A 23,670-nucleotide genomic window follows, 5' to 3' on the forward strand; every position below is an offset into this window, starting at 1 on the left:
GGTTGGAGCAAAGGATTCTGGGAATTGAAGTCTGCAGCTGGAGCCAGAAACGACCTCAATACAAGAGGCAGCGTCCCCTGGTGGAGAATAAATATTACTTATTTATTGCGTATTTATTCTTTTTTTTTTTTTGTTTTTTTTTTGCTGTTTTATTTACTTTGTTTGTTGAATAAAAATACATATTTAATATAAAATTAACTAAAACGAGATAGAGAGGCTGTTTGAAGAGGCACTATAAGGAGGCAATTAAAAGAAAATTGACTTTATAGAGGATTCATCAGAGGAAATGAGGAACCAGAAGCGCAAAAAGCGATTATACACTTTATGAATCTATGTGGAACCCAAAAATATTAAATATTCTTTACACCAAAATGTCTTTGTTCTGTTTGTGCAAGACCATAATGTAGTTTCCTGTTTAATGAATCAAAATGAGGTTGTTTCTTTCTTCTAATCTTAATCTAAATTTTGGATTAAAATTTTTTATAGTTTTATTTTACTATAAAATGAAAATGAATAATATTCAATTCATATTTTTTTCCATCACACCTTGAAAAATCTTCAAACCAATTGTATGTTTTTTTTTATGCATTTCAAGAATTAGAGGAATTCATCTGGATACCTGGTTGAACTTCAAGAATTTTACATCATGTGTCGGGTTTAAATGTTTCTGACCAATCAACATCAGGATATCCCCAAGGTAGGTAACGAAAAGCAACTCATTGTCCGGATTGTCAAACATATTTTCCAAAATCATTTCCACGTAATTCAGGATCAAATTGTGGTCAAGTCCAGTCTTGACCAGAATACAGACACAGATTATTGAATATTTAATTGGATCCATGGCTTCTTCAAAGATGCTTTATTTCACTTCAAGCTAAGAAAATGTTCCTTCTATTGCCGCAATTGTGTACAAAAAAGACCGATTTTCCGCAGGACAGGGTTTTTGTAAAAACATGTCATATATTCACACAGTGCAACTCTTTATATTGTTGTTCCTGGGATTCTGCGTTTTATTCCACCGGCTTTGTTGTCTGTGTGGAGTGCAGTTCCTCACTGTTGTAGGAACAAAATATTTATGTACTTTTTAGAATTTTTAAAAATTTTAATTAGACTAAGTAAAGAAAAATAAATAACATAAGTGCTAAAAAAAAGACATCAGTACAGTAAATCCCAGTCAACAATCTGAACAGAAATTTATTTGGGTTTACAGAGTTCTGCAGAGTTTCCATTGTTCCAAATCCAAAGCCCAGCATGTAGCGGCTCAGTGAATCTGGTCTGGATTCTGTGGATCAGAGTCATGGATTCAGAGACGCTGTAGAAGGACAGGATACCTGCTGTGTGATCCAGGTACACTCCCACTCTGGAGGAAACTGGACCTGAGATGGAGCTCCAGATGTTGTTGTGACCAAATTTATAACAGTTTTTGGAATACTCCAAAGCCCAGGATTTGTCATTACCTCCAAATTTACATTCATTGCCACTTCCTGCTTTGGTATTGTTGTATGCAACAGCTACATAAATTTTTGTCCCTCTGCACTTCACCTCCCAGTAACAACATCCATTGAGACTCTCTTTACTTAGAACCTGGCACCATGAAGTGAATCTGTCTGGATGACTAGAATAAGACTGAGGCTCATCCATCACTGTAACCTTCCTGTTCTCCTCTGATAGCTTCAGATAACTGTGAGCCGTGTTTGGATCCAAACTGATTTGACATGAATATCTCAAGAATCCAGCCCTTGTTGTTGGTTCTGGTTCTGGTTCTGACAGCAGAACATCCACCTCAGTGACCATCAGTGAGATGTTTGTCCATGAGTCTCTCAGGACGTCCTGTAGTTTCTCTCTGAGCTCTGACACAGCTGCTGCCACGTCCTCAAAGTGTCTCAGAGGACGGATGTTGATGCTGGATGAGTGTGGGACTCACTGAGTGCTGGCAGTGAGGGGTAGTTGAGGAGAAACTGGTTGTGATCCTCTGTGTGTGAGAGCTGCTCCAGCTCAGCGTCTTTCCTCTTCAGCTCAGTGATCTCCTGCTGCAGCTTCTCCTCAACATCTTTGACTCGACTCACTTCAGTTTCCTGCTGGGATCTGATCTGCTGCTTCACATCAGAGCTTCTTTTCTGGAGGAGACGGATCAGCTGGGTGAAGATCTCCTCACTGTCCTCCACTGTTTTATCAGCAGAGTGATTGATGGCCTCCACCTCCTGTTGAAGCAGCTTCACATCTTTCTCTCTGTCCTGGATTCTGCTGGATCTTTCCTCGTCTCCTCCAGCTTTCTCTGCCTCTCAGTCCTTTCTGCTGCAGCTGACACTGTGTCGTGGCCTTGATGTTCATCCACAGAGCAGATGTTCTCCTGCAGGTTCTTGTTCGGTTCCACCAGCTTGTGTTTCTTAAATGTAGCTGAATCATAATGAGGCTGAAGGTGTTTCTCACAATAAGAGGCCAGACAGACTAAACAGGACTTGATGGCTTTCAGTTTCCTCCCAGTGCAGAAATCACAGGCCACATCTTCAGGTCCAGCATAGCAGTGATCAGCAGGAGCAGCTTGGAGTCCAGTCTTCTTCAGCTGCTCCACTAAAGCTGCTAGCATGGTGTTTTTCTCCAGGACAGGCCTTGGTGTGAAGATTTTCCTGCATTCTGGACAACTGTGAACTCCTTCCTGATCCTGTTTATCCCAGTGATCTTTAATACAGTTCATACAGTAGCTGTGTCCACAAGGAATAGCCACTGGTTCCATCAGTAGATCCAAACAGATCGGACAGGAGAAAGTTTCTCGGTCCAGCTGAACTGCTTGCAGCTCCATTTTCCCTCTCAGTCACAGTGACTGTGTGAGTTTCACTTCCTGGGAACAGAACATTTTTCTTCTCTGATCTATGAGTCACATGTCAGTGCAGAAAGGCTGCAACCAATAAGCTTTCAGCTTCAGGAGACATTGGCCGCCCACTAGAGCAGGAAGAAGGGGAAGGGATATCAGGCTGCTTTTACTACAGAGATATTGGCTTTTAAAGTAAAAAATGTCAAAGTTTAATAGTCATCTGTTCAAAGCAACTGACTTCATCAAAAGTCAGATCTCTAAAATCTAATTTCTTCACAATGTCAAAGAATGAAATAAGGAGTCATTGTTGCTGGAGAAATGAGATAATTGACATATATGATGGGAAACATTTAACTTAATTGCTATCTACTGTTGAAGAAATAAAAAACAACATATTTACTGTTTATTATTAAATTTACTTTAGATAATTTAGTGTTATCTACCGCAATGATGTTGAGAGGTTCTTCTTTTTTTATTTGGCTCATATGGATACTGATTCATTTCTTTAGTCTTTTGCATAATTATTAGGATCTGTTTTAGACTCTGTGGCACAATTTAACCAAGCAGGATCAGGGTAAATAAAAACTTGCTCCTGGATGATTGAAGCCATCCGTAAGTTTAGGAGTTGTTGGACAATTTCAACATTTATGGAAAGATACCAAGCTGGATGTTCATGGTTTGCTCCTCAGAGACCTGATCACATCAGTGATAGGCTGAAAACGCCAGAAATATAGAGTCTGTTCATCGGTTTGAACAAGAAACATCCTGATTTGTCAGTCAACAAAGTTTAGTACATCATTTCTCATTTTATTCTCTGACCACCAGTATAAATAAATTGCAAATGTTTTGTTAATAAATTTGGGGAAACACATTGCATCCATCATCACTATTTCTGCTGCGTCAGCAAGCAATCACGTTTATTTGTGGAGAACATTTCATCAACAAGGCAGTTCAAAATGCTTTACCATTTAAAAACACAACAGTACAAAGTTATAAAAGATACCACATGGTAAACATTATATTTTGTGAAGTAACATCGTTGCACAACAAATGTTGATGGATGGATCTGTTGCTCCTGCACACATTGGGTGTTTTCCAGTCTTTAGAACAAAGAGATCTGAGGTCAGATAGGATCTGATCACAGATTTAGAGCGAAGAATAAATAGCAGAACTGGAAATTTTACTATTATCTCCTTATTTACTAGGGTTAGAATTAACCCATCAGCTCATCAAATTAATAATTTGTTGTAATAATGAAGAGAAAAATTTCCACATTTCTCTGTAATCAATTTGTTTTATTGATGAAAGTTAAAGAGACAGAAAAGCATATATTTATTTTCTTTATATAAATGACATTATTGTCAAATAAATCAGCATCAGTTCAAAGTTTATGTTTGTTTCAGATTCTTCTTTGGATCACAATAAAGAAAACATAAAAAGTTTTCTTCAATCTCAACTGATTTAAATAAGAACAACATTTATTCTGCAGAACAGAAACCAGAACATCCAAATTTATCAATACAAATATTAAAGCAAAACCATCAGAACCCAGAAAGTTTTAGATTTTCATATGGAGAAATATTTCTGTCAATACTGAAAGAAAACATGAGCTGCACTTTATGGCTCCTGGAAACACAGAACGACATTTAAACCAGAAAATAAAGAACAGCAGAGCAGAAAAGAGCAATGAGTCCTGATCACCAATCAGGCAAAAGAGAGAAAATCTAGTTTGGTTTTAAGAAATGTACAGAGTCTCCATAGTTCCAAGGCAAAACCCAGCATATAGCGGCTCAGTGAATCTGGTCTGGACTCTGTGGATCAGAGTCATGGATTCAGAGACTCTGTAGAAGGACAGAATACCTGCTGTGTGATCCAGGTAAACTCCCACTCTGGAGGAAAATGGACCTGAGATGGAGGTCCAGATGTTGTTGTGACCAAATTCAAAACTGGTTGACTGACACTCTAATGCCCAAGAGTTGTCATTATGTCCAAATACACATTCATTCCCACCTCCTGCTCTGCTGACATTTTTATACGCGACGGCTACAGAAACTCTCCCTCTCCATTCCACCTCCCAGTAACAACGACCAGTCAGACTCTCTCTGCTCAGAGCACGAGTATAACGAGTGAATCTGTCTGGATGACTTGGATAAGACTGAGACTGATCAGAATGTGTTACCTTCCTCTGATAGCTTCAGATAACTGTGAGCCGTGTTTGGATCCAGACTGATTTGACATGAATATCTCAAGAATCCAGCCCTTGTTGTTGGTTCTGGTTCTGGTTCTGACAGTAGAACATCCACCTCAGTGACCATCAGTGAGATGTTTGTCCATGAGTCTCTCAGGACGTCCTGTAGTTTCTCTCTGAGCTCTGACACAGCTGCTGCCACGTCCTCAAAGTGTCTCAGAGGACGGATGTTGATGCTGGATGAGTGTGTGGACTCACTGAGTGCTGGCAGTGAGGGGTAGTTGAGGAGAAACTGGTTGTGATCCTCTGTGTGTGAGAGCTGCTCCAGCTCAGCGTCTTTCCTCTTCAGCTCAGTGATCTCCTGCTGCAGCTTCTCCTCAACATCTTTGACTCGACTCACTTCAGTTTCCTGCTGGGATCTGATCTGCTGCTTCACATCAGAGCTTCTTTTCTGGAGGAGACGGATCAGCTGGGTGAAGATCTCCTCACTGTCCTCCACTGTTTTATCAGCAGAGTGATTGATGGCCTCCACCTCCTGTTGAAGCAGCTTCACATCTTTCTCTCTGTCCTGGATTCTCTGCTGGATGTTTCCTCGTCTCTCCTCCAGCTCTCTCTGCCTCTCAGTCCTTTCTGCTGCAGCTGACACTGTGTCGTGGCCTTTATGTTCATCCACAGAGCAGAGATAACAGATACACTTCTGATCAGTGCGGCAGAACATCTTCATCACCTCATCATGCTTAGAGCAGATGTTCTCCTGGAGGTTCTTGTTCGGTTCCACCAGCTTGTGTTTCTTTAAAGGAGCCACGTCATAATGAGGCTGAAGGTGTTTCTCACAATAAGAGGCCAGACAGACTAAACAGGACTTGATGGATTTCAGTTTCCTCCCAGTGCAGAAATCACAGGCCACATCTTCAGGTCCAGCATAGCAGTGGTCAGCAGGAGCAGATTGGAGTCCAGTCTTCTTCAGCTGCTCCACTAAAGCTGCGAACATGATGTTCTTCTTTAAAACAGGCCTCGGTGTGAATGTCTTCCTGCATTGAGGGCAGTGGTAGTTCTTCTTCTGCTCACCTTCATCCCAGAAACTTTTAATACAGTTCATGCAGTAACTGTGTCCACAGGGAATCGTCACCGGATCCTTCAGTAGATCCAAACAGATCGAACAGGAGAAAGTTTCTCTGTCCGGCTGATTCTGCTCCATTTCTGCTCTCAGTCACAGCGACTGTGTGAGTTTCACTTCCTGAAAACAGAAACTCAGTGAAGAAAAAAAGATTGAGCTCTGATCTATGAGTCACATGTCAGTGCAGAAAGGCTGTAGCCAATCAGCTTTCAGCAGCTGTTGCTTCCTCCCAGCTTCAAGGTGTGTTTGAGCAGGAAGAGGGAGGAATATAAAGCTTTGATTCCAGGAATAATAAAGTGTTAAAGATAGCAGCCCTGGTGGATTACCTATCCAGTAGCTTTTCTTTTTGATCCTCTTGCTTCTCTTTATTCCTGCTTCTTCTTCAAATGTTGCCATAAAATTCTTCTAAATCAGAGAAGCAAGCAACATTCTTTGTCTAAAAGTATATTTTTTATTTTTATCAGTTAAACAAACTCTGTAAAGCAAAAAGTTTTTTCAAATGAAAAAATGTTGAAAAACTGATTCCTGCTTTCATCCCTCTGACTTGGACCTCTGTGGTTCTGCTCACATTGGCTTCTGATCCATCATTGGTTCCAGTTGCAGCTTATTTATTAACCAGTCCAAGAAGGTCCATAGTATCACTTTGAACTGATTTCCTGTTTTTGCACTTATTTTAAATTATTGTAGTCACATTCACACAGTTTTGAAAGTTTTGGCTATGATACGTTTTCTTGCGTTAACACATTAAAACGTGGTGGAGGTTTGTCATTTCATCAGAGAACAAAAAGCAGCTCCCAGTGAAACAAGCCTGAGCCTTGAAGGTTGTTTATGGTTTCCTTTTTTTTTTTTAAACTTTTCCAACATGTGACATTCTCCACCCAAAAAGTTAAATCCTACAGAAAGACCTGGAACCAGATCGACAGTCTCCCCTGCAGTACTACAATTCACCACCAGGTGGCGACCAGCCCATGGTTTGTTTTAATGTGACTATTTGTTGACAAATTGAGCCTCACTTGTTTTTATGCTTGTTTGTTTAAAAAAAATTTAAACATATTCCTTTTTAAGAAAGAAAAGAAAATATATTTTTGCAAAAATGAAATTAAAACTTTCCACATTTCTTTTTGGTCAAGTTGTTTTATTGAAGAAACCCAAAGAGACAAAACGGCAGACATTTATTTTTCTGATCTAAATCTAAAGAATTGAGGAGAAAACAGCATCAGTTCTAAATTGATTTTAGCTTCAATTTCTTCTTTGGATTACAGAAAATAAAACAGAAGCAACTTCAGTTCATTTCAATCTGCAGAACCGAAACCAGAACATACAAATACTAAAGCATAACTATCAGAGCCCAGAGAGATTGGATTTTCATGCGGAGAAATGTTTTAGTTATATAACAATAAAAGACAATCTAATTGGGTTTACAGATCTCTGCAGAACCTGCATTGTACCACAGTAAACTCCAGCAACTCAGTGAATCTGGTCTGGACTCTGTGGATCAGAGTCATGGATCCAGAGACGCTGTAGACGGACAGAATACCTGCTCTATGATCCAGGCACACTCCTACTCTGGAGGACCCAGATTTTAATACGGTTCTGGATCATCACCAGATCCCTCAGTAGATCCTCGCAGATCGAACAGGAGAAAGTTTTTTGGTTTTCCAGATTTTGCTCCATTTCTGTTCTCAGTCACACTGACCATGTGAGTCACGTTTCCTGAAACCATATAAAGCATAAAGCTCTGATCTCTGATCATGTGTCAGAGCAGAGAAGCTGCAGCCAATCAGTTTTTCACAGTTCATCCAGCGGTTTTTGAGCAGAGCAAGTTTTTTTGCAGGAAGACAAAGTCTGTGAAAGTATATTTTAATTGCAGGAAGACAAAGTCTGTGAAAGTATTAAAGTTGAATTATATCCACAAGAGTTTTCTGTTAACAACTGACTGAATCACCAAAACTCAGACATATAAACTCTAATCTCTCCGCAGAATCAGAAAATACCAGTTCTGCCTTTCATTAGAGAAAAAGAATCCTTCATTTGCTGGTTCGGCCTTTTTGTGGCATTTCTGATTCTTTTCTAAGGAGTTAAAGCTCTGAGTCCAACAGACTGACTCACTGGGCCGACACAGCATGAACCCACTGGGCCGACCCAGCATGAACCCACTGGGCCTACCCAGCATGAACCCACTGGGCCGACACAGCATGAACCCACTGGGCCGACCCAGCATGAACCCAGTGGGCCGACACAGCATGAACCCACTGGGCCGACCCAGCATGAACCCACTGAGCCGACACAGCATGAACCCAGTGGGCCTACACAGCATGAACCCACTGGGCCTACACAGCATGAACCCACTGAGCCAACACAGCATGAACCCACTGGGCCGACCCAGCATAAACCCACTGAGCCTACACAGCATAAACCCACTGAGCCGACACAGCATAAACCCACTGAGCCGACACAGCATGAACCCAGTGGGCCGACCCAGCATGAACCCAGTGGGCCGACACAGCATGAACCCACTGGGCCGACACAGCATGAACCCACTGGGCCGACCCAGCATGAACCCACTGGGCCTACACAGCATAAACCCACTGAGCCTACACAGCATAAACCCACTGAGCCGACACAGCATAAACCCACTGAGCCTACACAGCATGAACCCACTGGGCCGACCCAGCATGAACCCACTGAGCCGACACAGCATGAACCCAGTGGGCCTACACAGCATGAACCTTCACTCGTGCATAAACTGACATTCACTAAACTGATTTAAGCAGTGATGAAACTCTTAATACCTGATGACAAACTACTTTAATCTTAACCATCTTCTTCTTTTAAGGCGCCGTTCTGGTTGTTACTGGATGAGAAGAAGCTACCAGGAAGTTCTGCATCCCAGAAATGTAAATATGTGAGCATGCAAACGTTGATATTTTCTCTTTCTAGCTTAGACAAAGCAGGCGCCGTATGCAGCTCTGTTCTGGTCATTTGACTGTCAAATCATCATCAGGCTTGATGGATTGAGGTAACATGTTTCCCCAATAAAACTGAAAAAATACTGACATTTCTTTATGACTCCCAGTAACTGAGAATCTAACCTTCATGCAAATAATAACGGCAAAATTCTGAAAAATGACGTCAATCATCTGCTGAACACATCCGGAAATCTAAAGCTGAGCAGCTGAATGTTGGCATGTTGGTGAAATGAAAGGTTTGAAATGTTTCACAGCTTTCAGACTCATCATGGGGATCGTTTGTTATAATTATTAAACTGTCATAATAAATGCATAAAGCAGGTTAGAGTTCTCTAAAGTCACTGAAAAAAATTACCACATATTTTGGGATTTTAGATAAAGTTAATGTCAGAGCTTTGGTTTGATTCTAATAATAACGCTTAATAACTGGGATGTGGATGAAAATATGTTCAAAGTGGGAGTGATTATCTTTGTCTCACTGATGAATCTGAGCAGAAAACTGGAAAAATCAGCTTTATGAGCTGAAAATGACTCAAAACCAGCCGTCACCACAGGAGGTCATAGGGACATGTGAGAGTTTCTGATCCGGGCAGCTGGACGGGAACAAACCTCAGACTGTTCTCCTTTTTCTCAGTTAGTTCTCAGAGAAGTGAGCAGATCTAGATGTGCGTGTTCTTCCTCATAAACTGTGACGTTTGTTCCCACATCATCCAACACCTGCAGACCGACGCTGAAGTTTCAGCAGCTCACAAACAAAAGACAAACCAAATGAAAGTCTTTTTCTCTCTTTATTGAACACAGTAGTCAAGTCTTTCTGCTGGTATGGTGCCTTTTTGCAAGACATACATTATTTAGTAGATTCAACCCATAACCAGAGTGATAAAGTAAAGTAAAATTTTACAAACAGTAGATCCCATTACAGTTTACATGATTATTGTGATTGTATTCTGTTGCCTACATGAGCTAAGAACAAAAAATGGAAACTTAAATGAAAATAATATTGCAATATATATCAGTGCTAATTACACTGGTGAAGAAAACAGATGTATTAATGTTTGCTGAACTCTGCAGAGCTTCCACAGATGTAAAGCCAAACTCCAGCATGCAGCGGCTCAGTGAATCTGGTCTGGACTCTGTGGAGGAGAGTCATGGATCCAGAGACGCTGTAGAAGGACAGAATACCTGCTCTGTGGTCCAGGTACACTCCCACTCTGGAGGACTGAGGAACCGAGATGGAGGTCGCAGTGTTGTTGTACCAAAATGTGAAACTGTTTTGGTGACAATCTAAAGCCCAGGATTTGTTGTTTCGACCAAATCCACATTCATTTCCTGACCTGCTGATATTCTTGCATGAAGCAGCTATATAAGCGCCTCTCCCTCTCCACTCCACCTCCCAGTAACAACGACCAGTCAGACTCTCTCTGCTCAGAACCTGCCACCATGAAGTGAATCTGTCTGGATGACTGGAGTAAGACTGATGTTGATCCAAAGCTGTAACCTTCCTGTTTCCCTCTGACAGCTTCAGATAACAGTGAGCTGTATCTGGATCCAGGGTGATTTTACATGAATATCTTAAGAAATCAGCTCTGCTCTTTGGTTCTGGTTCTGACAGTAGAACATCCACCTCAGTGACCATCAGTGAGATGTTTGTCCATGAGTCTCTCAGGACGTCCTGTAGTTCTCTCTGAGCTCTGACACAGCTGCTGCCACGTCCTCAAAGTGTCTCAGAGGACGGATGTTGATGCTGGATGAGTGTGTGGACTCACTGAGTGCTGGCAGTGAGGGTAGTTGAGGAGAAACTGGTTGTGATCCTCTGTGTGTGAGAGCTGCTCCAGCTCAGCGTCTTTCCTCTTCAGCTCAGTGATCTCCTGCTGCAGCTTCTCCTCAACATCTTTGACTCGACTCACTTCAGTTTCCTGCTGGGATCTGATCTGCTGCTTCACATCAGAGCTTCTTTCCTGGAGGAGACAAATCAGCTCAGTGAAGATCTCCTCACTGTCCTCCACTGTTTTATCAGCAGAGTGATTGATGGCCTCCACCTCCTGTTGAAGCAGCTTCACATCTTTCTCTCTGTCCTGGATTCTCTGCTGGATGTTTCCTCGTCTCTCCTCCAGCTCTCTGCCTCTCAGTCCTTTCTGCTGCAGCTGACACTGTGTCGTGGCCTTGATGTTCATCCACAGAGCAGATGTTCTCCTGCAGGTTCTTGTTCGGCTCCACCAGCTTGTGTTTCTTAAAAGTAGCTGAGTCATAATGAGGCTGAAGGTGTTCCTCACAGTAAGAGGCCAGACAGACTAAACAGGACTTGATGGATTTCAGTTTCCTCCTAGTGCAGAAATCACAGGCCACATCTTCAGGTCCAGCATAGCAGTGATCAGCAGGAGCAGCTTGGAGTCCAGTCTTCTTCAGCTGCTCCACTAAAGCTGCTAGCATGGTGTTTTTCTCCAGGAAAGGCCTTGGTGTGAAGGTCTTCTCACACTGAGGGCAGCTGCAGTTTTTTTCCTCTCCATCCCAGTGAATTTTAATACAGTTCATGCAGAAGTTGTGTCCACAGGGAATCGTCACTGGATCCTTGGGTAGATCCAGACAGATCGAACAGGAGAAGGGGTCCTGGCTCCTCTGATCTCCTTTCTGCTCCATTTCTGCTCCAACTGATGGTGACTGTGCCTCTTCCTCAACTGAGCTGGTATTTACAGAAGCTTGGGTTCCTATTTACAAATGATTTGACTGTGCAAAGTGAATGAATCTCTCCACACATAAATGTCACAACATGTTAATGTCTCTCATTTGCACATATGACTTGGAGCTGAAGAAGAAAACATCATTAAACAATATCTGTATTTCAGAGAAAGAAGAACCATTACAAACATCCCATTCATTTAGGGAATCTGATGTTCTGGTTTCTGTTTCAAGCTTCGTCATTTATTAACACGAAAAACATTTGTTTGAACTTTCTCATAATCCCATGCAGGAACACAGAGTAGTTTAGGCAGCATCCACACTTCTCTTGGAAAATGAAAGAGGTAAACAGCAACATGTCCTGTTTCCTGCTTGTGAGGCAATAAGTCAACATCTTTGACGCCAACAGGAAGTTTTTCCCAATAGATGCACAGAATTCATCCCACATCCAGGGTTTGGCGTCCATAGCAGTAACCTGCAGCTGCCTGGTTGGTGCCTGTTGGTTCAGGTCAACTCCCAGCGGTGGGGTTGGATCCCCTGGTACCTGAACTGACAGGTATCAGGTCCGTTAACCTCACGCGCTGCTGCAGCGCACTTCCTCATTTTTCGAACTTACTGCAGAGCGTGCAGTAAGTAACGCCGCCTTTCACTCAGTCTGGGTGACGGGTATTCATGTGAGGGTTCAGTTTCAGGAAATGCAGGATCACGGTATCTGAAAAGAGGACTGGCGATCTGACCAGGGTGTCCCACGTCTCTCCCCTGATCACTTTGGGAATTCCTGTCAGGACAAGCATGTTGGATAAGGGATGGATAGACGCGTAAAGTAAAAAAGCCACACTGCTTCCTCAGTTGAAGCAAACTTTCAAAGCTCCGCTGGTCTTCTGAAGATTTCCAGGAACCAACAGACCTCTGGACTCAGCTCGCTCTGGAAGGCATGCCGCGGTCCAGGCCTTCTCAGAAAGATGGCCGACTCCATTCTGGAGACTACTTAAGTATTTTCACAATAAAGTACAAGTAAATGATCTCAAACTCACTTTTTATTCAGATTAACAATGTCTTTTTATTATATGGGCATCACATATTAAGAAACATTAAGAATGAAATCAGTAGTTTCCTTCACTCTGAAACATAACAGATGACAATAAACCAGTTTATTCAGGCGTCATTGTCTCACAGCAGTGATTTCAGAATTTAATATTCAGATTTAAACTAATAAAGTAAAGATTCAACAGAAGATCTTGCAGTATTGGCATCAGTAATGACAGTTTCTACAGCAGCTATGTGTTTTATTCTCTTAGTGTTTATTATTATTATTGTACCAGGAATCAACTACAGACTGAAAAAGCTGTTGATTATCGGCGAAGGCCTCAGCAGCGGAACTCGGCCATCCGCTCCGGCCGAGACGACTGGCAGGTGGAGGGCGGAGAGAAGACTTTGGGGTCGCTGATGCCCAGCTGCAGGCTGAGGAAGCGGGTGGAGGTGGTGACGGTGCTGTTCTTGGTGTAAGTCTCCTGCACCGGGTAGCAATCCTTCACGGTGTAAACGCCAACCCAGGATTCATCTGCAGGAAAATGAGCAGGAGATGAGCTGCTCATTCTGAAACCTGCAACACTTTCAACAGGATCTACAGTAGAAAATTCAGCCAGTTTTCAGATCCGGGTTAATTTTCCATCTTCAAATGTCGCCCTCTGCTGGTGGACTGATAACATGCAGGCTAAAGGGCAAAATGCTACAAAAACATGCTAGGAACTACAAAAACACAAAATCCTACCAAGTATTTTTAGTTTAGTTTCTAGTAAATATTATAGTAAAATAAGACAAAACTAACTTACAAGTAACTTTTAAGAAAGATATATGAGCTTTTTTAAGTCTATAATTCCTTAATTTTTATGTAAAAGTTCATTTTAACAAGACATTTTTCTCATGTTATAAGTGACTTTATCTGCCAGTGGAACTGGTACTTTTTCATCAGTATTAAGGACTAATTGACTTATAATCCAATATCTTGCTGAAATGTTACATTTAAGTTCATTTTGTCTTTTTTAAACTGTTCTAAGATATTTGCACTAAAAACCTCACTAAAAAATACTTGGTGAGATTTTGTGTTTTTGCAGTGCACATTTGCACTGTTATGTATTATTTCTGTTATTATCTGTTGATTTATTTTAGCTCAGTTTGGAGTCGTTCTGACCAACTGCAGTGACTCAGCATTTGGTTCATTTTCCCAGATTTCTGTTTTCTAAGCGTGGCGCGGCGTTCTTACGCCGACGAGCCGGCTTCCTGTCCGACCACTCCTGCACCTCCACGTTGTCCCCGGGGCCTCCGATGGAGTACTGATCCTCAAAGGTGGAGTTTATGGGGATGTCGAAGGGATCCCAGGCCTCGGTCAGAGCCACCTTGGAGCACTCTTTGGTCTTCTGGTCGATCTGGAACATCACCTTGCTCTGGTACAGGTAGATGTACTCAAAAAACCTGCAAATACAAGAAAAAGGAAATTCGGAGTGCAAACGTTAGTTCACTGCAGTGCAATATATTTTTGGGAAATGAGTGCAGTGTTGTCAAAGCTAAGCAAACTAACGCTGATTAAACAGGCTGAGCCTTTGTTTACCAGCCAGACGCCGTTTCACAATGCAGAGTTAGAGACTTTGTGCTTGTTTACTCCTGCAGCGCCGCTGATTATTAGACAACAGACTCTGAGGTCTGAACATGGCTTAATACGAGCAGAATAAAAACAAAAAGAGAAGCCAGGTGATAAACATGTAAAACTACAAACTAAAAAGCTTATATTGTTATAAGTGATCAATAATAATCAATAAATCAGCTTATCTGTTTTTTATTTGGGGAAAAAATTAAGTAAATTAGATAGGTTTTATGTATGTTTATTTGATAAACTTCTTCAACTTTTTCACTTTTTTTCATATAATAATAAAAACATTTGTTCACTGTAGCACATAAAAACAGACATTTAATGAATTCAATAAAAAGAAGCAAAATAAAAATATACCCCAAACTATCAGCAAAATAATCCATTTATTTTCCTCCCAAGTAGAAAATAAAATAATTTATTACTTATTATTTATTACCTGCCACAATATTAGCAAATTCTTAGTTCATATTAATTCAGATAATAACAGTAATAAGCTTATCTTAAAAGATAATAACTTATGAGAAAGTTTTGATCGATCAGCTTTTATGTAAACACCCAAAGTGATCAAAGTTATAAAATAAAATAAATATTGACCAATAATACATGTTTCCACAACAGGAACCTTTACCAGGATGTTCTGGGGACATTATTAGTCATTTTCTTTCAGTGCAAAATGTTTCTAATTAGTTGATTTTTACATTTGTTTCCATCATTATAATTCAGTCGTAGCACTTTAAATAAACTACCTGACCACAGAGCGAGAATCAGTTTAAACTTCTTGTTTAGTGCTGATAATTATAGATTTTGATGTGACACTTTGTTCTGTTTTATGTTCCATAGTGAAAAATCTGGTGGATAAATTAAAGTTTGTGGAGTAAAAATATTCATAATTGAAACTTATCTGTGTCTCTGAAACAGATTCATTAAACCTCATCTTGGTTTACGACTAATTCACGTTTAGAAGTATCTTCATTTGTGATCCAGCAATTATTAATGAATCAACTCCAAAATAAAGTGTTTATTATTATTATTATATTATTATTATTATTATTATTATATTATTATTATTATTATTATTATTGCTGCTCCTTTTGATCATTTCTAAACAACAGGCTTGATTTGATTCTTCAATAATATAACAGGATTTCTTCTCACAATCTGTAATACTTTATTTGTTGCTCTGATGTTTATGCAATGGGTGAATAAATATGGTGTTTTTTAAATTATTCAACATGTTGCCAAAATATTTGTTAATTTAATATTGTTGCTACAACAAAAACACCAACTAGTTCAGTGACATTGAAATATGACCTATTCAACTTTATTAAATAATTTGGTCTTTTTCAGATATTTTAAATTGATATTTAAAGTGTATATATTAACTTTAATCAGTTAAAATGAAAAACATGAGATGGATATTTTTTGAGCATTTGCAATAGATTAAACCTCGTCACCCAGCCAGGACTGGTTGGTACCTCTGACAGGGAGTGTGCTTCTTGTGCTGCTGCAGGACCCGGATCCGCTGGTTCTGGCCGTCGTAGGAGACCGCGGCCCGGCTGTTTCTGCCCGTGCTGTGGTCGTACAACACCCACTTTCCCTCCCACTGCAGCGGGGCGTCGCAAGGCTCCACCGCGGGGGAGGCGTACAGACGCGGAGGCCGAACCCGGAAACCCGACGGCGGCCACAAACACGAGCAAGAGTCGGTGCATTTTGCCCGAGTCCCGTTATTTCCGTGCTAGTGTAGTTGATGGAGCGGTCTGACAAGTTAATCTAAATTAGCTACAGCTTCCGGTAGAGTTATTTAGCGTTTCAGAATAAAAGCATGGATTCGAGACGTTGCAGTCATCAACGTAGTGAAATAAAATAAGAGAAAACATTTCAACAAGACATTTTTCTTGTTAGACTTAAAAAGTCTAACAAAGGATTTAAATAGGTATATCAACATCTTGAAAAAGAAAATTGTTTACTCTTCAAGGAGGTTTTCCTCGAAGATGAAAACCTCAGCGTAAATGAATTAAGAAAGATGTGAATGCAACTTTTACGTGTTCTTATTGAATCTAATTTTAAAATGTCTAAAGTTATATATTGATATAAAGAATTATAATTAATGTGAAATAAATTATACTCACACATTCAACATCAGAGAAACTGGTTTGTAGTTCTATCTAATATTATTTGACTTGAAATAGCTTTTTATTTTATTTCTTTATTTAACAGGATGAATTATTAATAGCAAATTCTTATAATAACGACCTGGCAAGAAGGGAAGAACACATGGAAAAAACCACTTTGGGTTTTATTAATTTAAATACATAAAAATATTTTTTTGAAAATAAAAATATATGTAAACCAACTAGTATAAAACCTACTACTTCTAAGTTATGGAAAATAAATGACTTCATAAATATTTTAACCTTTTTTTTCTACTGTAGTTCTTATTTACGCCATTAGGGGGCAAATTTTCCCACTTGTCTTCTGCTCAACATCACGCTGCTGCGCGAAGAGATGATGTCACTTCCGTGGGCCGACAGAGAGGGACAACATGGCGAAGAAACAACGTGGGAAAGGCCCTCTTTGGAGAAAAAGGCAGAATGTAAAAGGTGCCCATAATTTCAACTTGGGGCTGGATTCTAGCGACGACGAGGCGCCGGAGGAAGTAACCTTTGAGGACTCGAAGGCCCGGCCGTGGAGAGCCTGAAGCTGGCGCTGGACACGGCCAGAAGGTGGCTAACACCAGTTAGCTCCGAAGCTACACCGAATCACAGAACTCAGTTCAATACATTTCATCTTTTACATTTTCTCTGATAATAACCAGAATTAAGACTGAAAGATCAACTTTATAAGACATTCAGATTTATTTGAAGTTACTCGTTTCATCGGCAGGGTCTAATTTAACATATTTTAGAAATAATTGGAAATGTGTTAAACTTATTGGCGTTTGTATCAATTCAATTGTTTTATGTTTCAAGAGAAAAGGAGCTGCTGAAAGAGAAAAGGAGGAAGAGACAAGAGTTTTTCCAGGAACAGAAGGTCTGTTTAAATTTTTTCTTCTCTCATGCGTTTTTCTTATTGCATCATAAATATTTAATTTTTATATAAATTAGGAGTTCATTTTTACTCCATTACTGCGAAGTGGAGCACAAACCTCAATAGTGGGTTTTGTACGATTAAAATACAATATTTATACAGTGCTATATCAAATTTATTATTAGATTTTGTATTTTATTTTGAAAAGGGAAAATCCCTACAAAAGTATTTTATTAAAAAGTGCCTTCATTAAATTAAGCAGTTAATATAGGGAAATGATTTCAGGAAACCATCTAGTTGTGAAACTTGTGATAAATGACACTGGTTCATCTTGATTTTAACTCCTTCAAAGTTTATTTTTCAATTATTTTTTAAAAACGAAAACCTTTTCGTAGAGTATAAGAAACATTAAATCAATATTTATGTTTAAATGATTTAAACATTTAGTCCGTTGTCCTCGCAGAAGAGAGACTCCTCTCAGCCGATGTTGGAGGAAATCGACTCGGTTCCTTCAAAGTGAGTAAATGTCCTGGACTCATTCAACCGTTTGTCGTTTCACTCGACGTTTAAATTACTATATTTTTCTTTCAGGAAACAGAAACAAGCTGAGGATAAAGGTATGGCGTAATCCTTTGGATTGTAAATATTAATGTCTATTAATCACTAATTAATGTTTTTCTCACTCAGATAAGAGGAAGAGAAGAAGACAAAGAAACCCACAGGAGTCAGAAAGTAGGAAACACCTGTTTAGTCTGATGATACGTAAAACATTTGTTAAAATCCAGGAAATGAAATGAGGAACTCTCCTGCATCCTAACAGACTTCTGCTCATTTTAAATAAATCAGATCAGATTAACGTCTTCCCTCTGCCGCTCTGCCTCGCAGCCTGAAGGGGAGGTACACAGTTTCCACGGTGGCGGATCGAAGGCAGAGCGACTACCAGCGGCAGGCGGCGGAGGATTTCATCCAGTCCAGATTGTACGGACCGGGAACCTGCAGGAGCTCCAGTAAGAAGACGATCCTGTCAGACTTTAGTGATTCAAACCCAGAGATTGTTGAGATTTTTCTGGATTTTCTGACATGAATCCTGTTTTCACTTTTTATTTAGTAAAACTTGTAAGTGCAAGCTACACTCTGTGGCAGAAGTCTGCAAAGACGATGATCTGCCTCAATTTGAGCTTGGCTACAGAAACGTCCCGCCTCGTGTCTCTGAGGCGTCCATTTGGACGTCCCGCTGGGGACGTGGCGGAGACATCCTCCGCGTTCAGGCTGACCTCCAGACTCCAGGCTCACGCTTTGTTTTCCTCCTGCCAGATAACGAGATGCTGTCCCTGCAGAACAAGACGAGGCCGGATAAGAGTGCAGCCGTGCAGTTTGTTAAGAAGGACTGGGGTGCGTTCAAAAACACGATTAACGAGCCGCAAGCAATGTTATAAATTCAATAGTTTAGGGTTTTTCATTATTGTTTAGTTTTATTTTATTGTGACTTTTTGTCGTGTCTCTACTTTTCAGTTGAGTTTTTATTAGTTGCAGCGTTATATATTGTATTTCTCTCATACTGGGTCATTTTTAGGGTCAGGGTCAAAGTTTATTGTATTCTGATCATGTTTACATCGAAGGGTAATGAATCATAATGAATGAATAATTTTAACTTTAGTTGTCACTATTTTTGGAGGAAGGAGGCTGTAATTTACCGACAGCTGATGTAAACTGGTTGTGTTGGGAAAATAAATCAATTTCACTTCAATTTGAAAGGCTAATAAATTGATTCAAAAACAGAAGATTTTAATTTAATTTCAGTTTTGTTTTATAAATGCATGATGTAGTTCCAGTTGTAGGTTTTCCCCATTAATTACCATTTTTATTTCAGTTAAATGTTTTTTCAATGTTTTTATTTTTGTTTAATTGTAATGACCTTCATTTGACCTCTGCTCTGATTTTTGCAGCCTCTAAGGAAAAAGCTAAAGCAGAGAAGCTGAAGAAGAGGTGGATCCACAAGCAACAGATTCCCACCAGCTGACCGGAATGTCAGGATTGAAACCGCCGTGAGTCATCCAACATGGCCGCCGTCAGAAATCTGGAGGAAGAATCTGCTGGAGCTTCTTCACCTGAACTGAAAGTTTCAGAAAAACAAATCTGGATGGACTTTAAGCCTCGTTTCAGGATCAGAAGCTCTGCATGGAGAAATGCTCTAATGGTTCTGCTTATGAAATGTAAATATTTTTTAACATTAAAGGTGAAATTATTCTTTATCGATGGAAAATATTTAATGTCGTTGCAAGTTGGCACTTTAAACCATCATAATCTAGTATTTCATACTTTTTGCTTTAAATCTTCCAGGGGTATGAATATTTTTGGACTCAACTTTTCTTTTTCATTCCAGCATTGATCCATATGATTGTTGGTTAGCGTGTCACAATAATCAATCACCTGATAAATTAAAATCCCCTGAATCATTTCCATTATGAGAAATATTTTTAAGAGCCATTTTGTTTACAGAGTCATAATCCATTTTATTTATGCTTTCAGTTGTAAGTATATTTATTTTTAGTTGTAATATTTTGCAGCTTCAGTCTTTGAGTGAACTTGAATTATGTCAGTATGTTACTTGAAAATGGTTAAAAAGTATAAATAGTTTATTACAATAATTTCAGGGACAATTTTATTTGACCATTGTTCTTGTTCTGGGTTATTGCACCTAATTCATAAAGTTTTGTAGTTTTTTAAAAATTGGTTCAACAAGTTGGAAAACCTGGAATCTTGCAGCTGCATTTCAGCAAATATTCACCTTCAGCATGAAAGTTACAAAACTACAAGAAAATGTTAATATTTCCTCTTTAGATAGTTTTCCATCAGTTTGTAATTCATCTGTACATTGATGGACAGATTTATAAAATATATTTTATCATTGTAGCTGAAATGTCTGTTAGCTTGATGCTAACTGAGCAACAACTCAAAACTACTAAGATTTCTGGCAATTCAGAAAAAAAAACAATTTAAACAAATGAGTTTTTCTGTAGTATTTTCAGAAGAGCAACATCTCCGTTAAAATCATTTGATTTCATTATGCAAAGCTTCATAAAGGGATTTTTCTGGGATTAAACTGAGCAGAGTTCTCGCTTCCAGCCTCATGCAGCAGCCACACAAGTTGCTCTCATCATCATCATGGTTGTTTTTAATATAAATCTTTTCACCCTCACACAAATTGCACATTTTTTAATCATCTCCAATGGACACACAGTCAGCAGTGGACAACTTACTGGTTGACATCTTCCTGGCTAAAAGGAGGAGAACCGAAAGAAAGGAGACATCTAGCTGGATCTTACCACCACTTTACTATGGCATGCATAGGTTCAGACCTTACTCAGAAAGAGACAACAGACACTTTGTCTAAAGAGGTTTTTTTTTTCTGACTGCTTGTGAGCTGCAAAAAATAAGGATAAAAAAGGAAAACAAGATGATAGAGAACAGATTAGTTCCCTGGATGAGTTCTGGGAACCAGACGAATTAAAACGCAGCGGCGTCGTCTCCTTCCAGAGCTGATTGGTTTAAAGTCGCTGAACGCTCGAGCGACCAGTTGGGTTTCAGAAATGCTTTGTTTTTTCCTGCTCCTGTTGTTTTCAGAACATGATACTGCCACCGCCGTGCTTTCCAGTTGGCTAAATGTCATCACTGCAGTCAGAAACTGGTTTGACTCAAAGACGAGATGGTTTCATTTTTCTGGAGCTGCTGCTTCTATATAAAAGGCTCATCTAGATCTACGCTGAGTTGGACTGGGAGCTGATGAATTCAGATGTTCATGATCAGATTCTTCAATCTGCGATTTTAAAACCTCAAAGATAAAATATCATCCTTCATGAATTTCCTTTGGATTTGCTTCAACTTTCAGACCTGAGATCTGTACTTTGGAGCAGGATTAAGAGGAACTTTATTATTTTCATTGTTTTTTTTTTTCTATGCTTTTGTCAAATATTCAGAATAAACATGAAGTGATATATTTAATGTTGGTTTTTGTTGAGATGCCCTTCAGTAACTAAAAACTAAATTCATTCATGTCTCTCAGACTTAATTTTTCAAAGCTTTATGTATTTAATCATCATATATCCGTTAATTTCTCGATTGTTAAAGATTTAATCAATTATGGAGCAAAACAATGATCAAAAAAGCTCAAATATCACTTTTGACTTAATTACCTTTCATTCTGTTCTGGTTGCTTGTGGTTCTGATCCATTTGGCTCAGCGTTAATCTTTGGTCAAACCATAAAATTTGATTAAATGAAGTATTTTTCCCCATAAATGGATCCAGACTTTATTCTCTTCTTCCAAACATCTCCAGGATCTAAAACCCTGAAGAAACCCAAAGTTTGCATCATTTCTCCTTCTACATTTCACTCTTCAGTCTCGAACTTTAATTGTTTTCAACGTTTTTGAATTGGTTTAACTTCATCTTTGTTACATATTTAGTCAAAGTTGTTATGGATGAATTTAAACAGCATCAAGCCATGGAAATGATTCATTTTATTAAAAACCAAACGCAACATGATGCGGTTCTCACACCTGTTCTCCAATCTATGAATGAAAGAAGAAAAGCTCAGATTTTAGAAACTGAACAGTAACTACTGTTGGCCCTGCAGAGGATAGTGACGGGTCCAGAACCATCAGGATCGCTACAAGATGAAAAATGCTTTAAACAAAAAGTTTCTCATTTGAACAACATATTAAAATCGACATGAACTGTTTTGAGTCTGAAAACTAAAAGAGCAAAACTTCAGCATTTTTTGTCCAAAGTTTAAATTTAAACATGATTTTTATCAGGATGAACAAAAACTCTGGTTTGTGGTTTATTAAATAATGCGCCACATTATTACAAAGAGCTAATCGGCACAAAATATGACGCTTCCTATGATTTTAGTCCATTCTGCATTAATTACATAATACAGTTTTAGTGACATTTTATTAGATTTTGAAGCCAAATTTGATCACATTGCAGCCATTTATGCTGAATTTAATCAACCTAGTTTATATTTTAGGCAGTTGGAAAATACTTAACTTAGTTTGGGAGCAAAATCTGTAATTTTGATATTTGGAATAGATTACTTTGGTCAATTTCAGATCCTCTTAATAATGTCAGAGATTAACAACAACTAGCTGCAAATCCAGTGGGATTTTTTTTTACAATTCTTTTAACCACGTTTTGAACTTTTAAAATCAGATTAAATTAACTTTGGTTTAAGTTTTTCCAAGAGATGTTCAGTTATTGATTTCTCTAGTTTTGCATATTTTTTAAATAATCAAGGTGGAAGAATGTGGAGCTTAAAGTCGGTTAAACAGTAATCCTGCCTGGGAGTACAGGCCTCAGGTCTGCCGGTTCTGATCCGAACCGGGTTTTGTGTCGGATATGAGGCACACATCAGCTGATTGGTTGGAGGAGAAACTAAACGTCACTCTGGCTCCTGAGTTCTTCGGGGTCAAAAAGCAGAAAATAAAGCAGGAAAACAAACGTTGAGTTTGAGCAGCTTCACAGCCGAGAGCTCTGGGCCTGATGTAGTCGTCCCTTTACTGCCTGCTCAGAAACCCAAACAGAAAAAACTGGACACAAACCAGCCTGCTTCAGGGGTCTGCTGGTGTCAGGAAACGTATTAAAGGTTTCTCTCTCTTTTTTTATTATTTTAGTAACTAAATATGTCGCTCTATTGATATATTTCCACTTTGTAATATAGAAACGTTTACATGTACACACGCTGGTCACTGGGGAGTCGGTGGAATCGGGACCTTTATTATAATAAGTCGGTGGAACTCGCTCTGGCTGGCGCTCAACAAATATACTGTGGATGCAAGTAACAATAATTATAATGATAATTAGAATAATAATAATAATCATCATTATGGTCTGCACCATGCCTTGTAAACCTGGGAAAACAAAAACTAAAACCAAACAAGAGGCGGCAGGAGAACCTCCTCCACAGCGCCCCCTATCCACAAATTGCTCAAAAAAAAAAAAAAAAAACTAAACAGAAGATTAAAAACGGGAAAGTCGAGACTTGCAGATTCTGTCTGGTTTCCTCGAGGTCCCGAGTCCAAAGCACCGGGCCTGCGCCGCGTCCCGGGGTGAGTGGAGGGCGGGGGTGCAGAGAGGGTGGAGGGCTGCGATTGGCTGCGGCGGAGCGCTTTCCTCAGCGCTCAATGGGAACTTTTTTTTTTTTTTTTAAAGTTTGATCCAGGTTTTTTTTGTGT

General features: G+C 39.5%; 3 protein-coding genes and 2 pseudogenes across 3 annotated transcripts; 1 reads left to right on the top strand and 4 right to left on the bottom strand.

The window, feature by feature from the left end:
- Window positions 1-2,215: 2,215 nt before the first annotated feature.
- Window positions 2,216-2,812, bottom strand: LOC129351644 (E3 ubiquitin/ISG15 ligase TRIM25-like). The gene has a single exon (XM_055020593.1). The coding sequence runs from the start codon at window positions 2,798-2,800 to the stop codon at window positions 2,216-2,218; it is 585 nt and encodes a 194-aa protein (XP_054876568.1). The 5' UTR covers window positions 2,801-2,812.
- Window positions 2,813-4,106: 1,294 nt separating this feature from the next.
- LOC129351708 (tripartite motif-containing protein 16-like) lies at window positions 4,107-6,214 on the bottom strand (annotated as a pseudogene).
- Window positions 6,215-9,895: 3,681 nt separating this feature from the next.
- LOC129351754 (tripartite motif-containing protein 16-like) lies at window positions 9,896-11,189 on the bottom strand. The gene has a single exon (XM_055020665.1). It carries the CDS (start codon window positions 10,720-10,722, stop codon window positions 10,135-10,137), a length of 588 nt encoding a protein of 195 aa, XP_054876640.1. The 5' UTR covers window positions 10,723-11,189; the 3' UTR covers window positions 9,896-10,134.
- Window positions 11,190-12,797: 1,608 nt separating this feature from the next.
- LOC129351750 (mammalian ependymin-related protein 1-like) lies at window positions 12,798-16,118 on the bottom strand. Its single transcript, XM_055020662.1, is given in 4 exon segments — window positions 12,798-13,323; window positions 14,026-14,234; window positions 15,885-16,064; window positions 16,066-16,118. Coding segments are annotated over 4 exon segments (636 nt in total). The 3' UTR covers window positions 12,798-13,129.
- Window positions 16,119-16,914: 796 nt separating this feature from the next.
- On the top strand, window positions 16,915-19,689 carry LOC129351752 (nucleolar protein 7-like; annotated as a pseudogene).
- The last annotated feature ends 3,981 nt before the right edge of the window (window positions 19,690-23,670 follow it).

Source organism: Poeciliopsis prolifica, unplaced genomic scaffold, assembly GCF_027474105.1.
Source record: "Poeciliopsis prolifica strain line A6 unplaced genomic scaffold, Auburn_PproV2 SCAFFOLD069, whole genome shotgun sequence".
Lineage (NCBI taxonomy): Eukaryota > Metazoa > Chordata > Actinopteri > Cyprinodontiformes > Poeciliidae > Poeciliopsis > Poeciliopsis prolifica.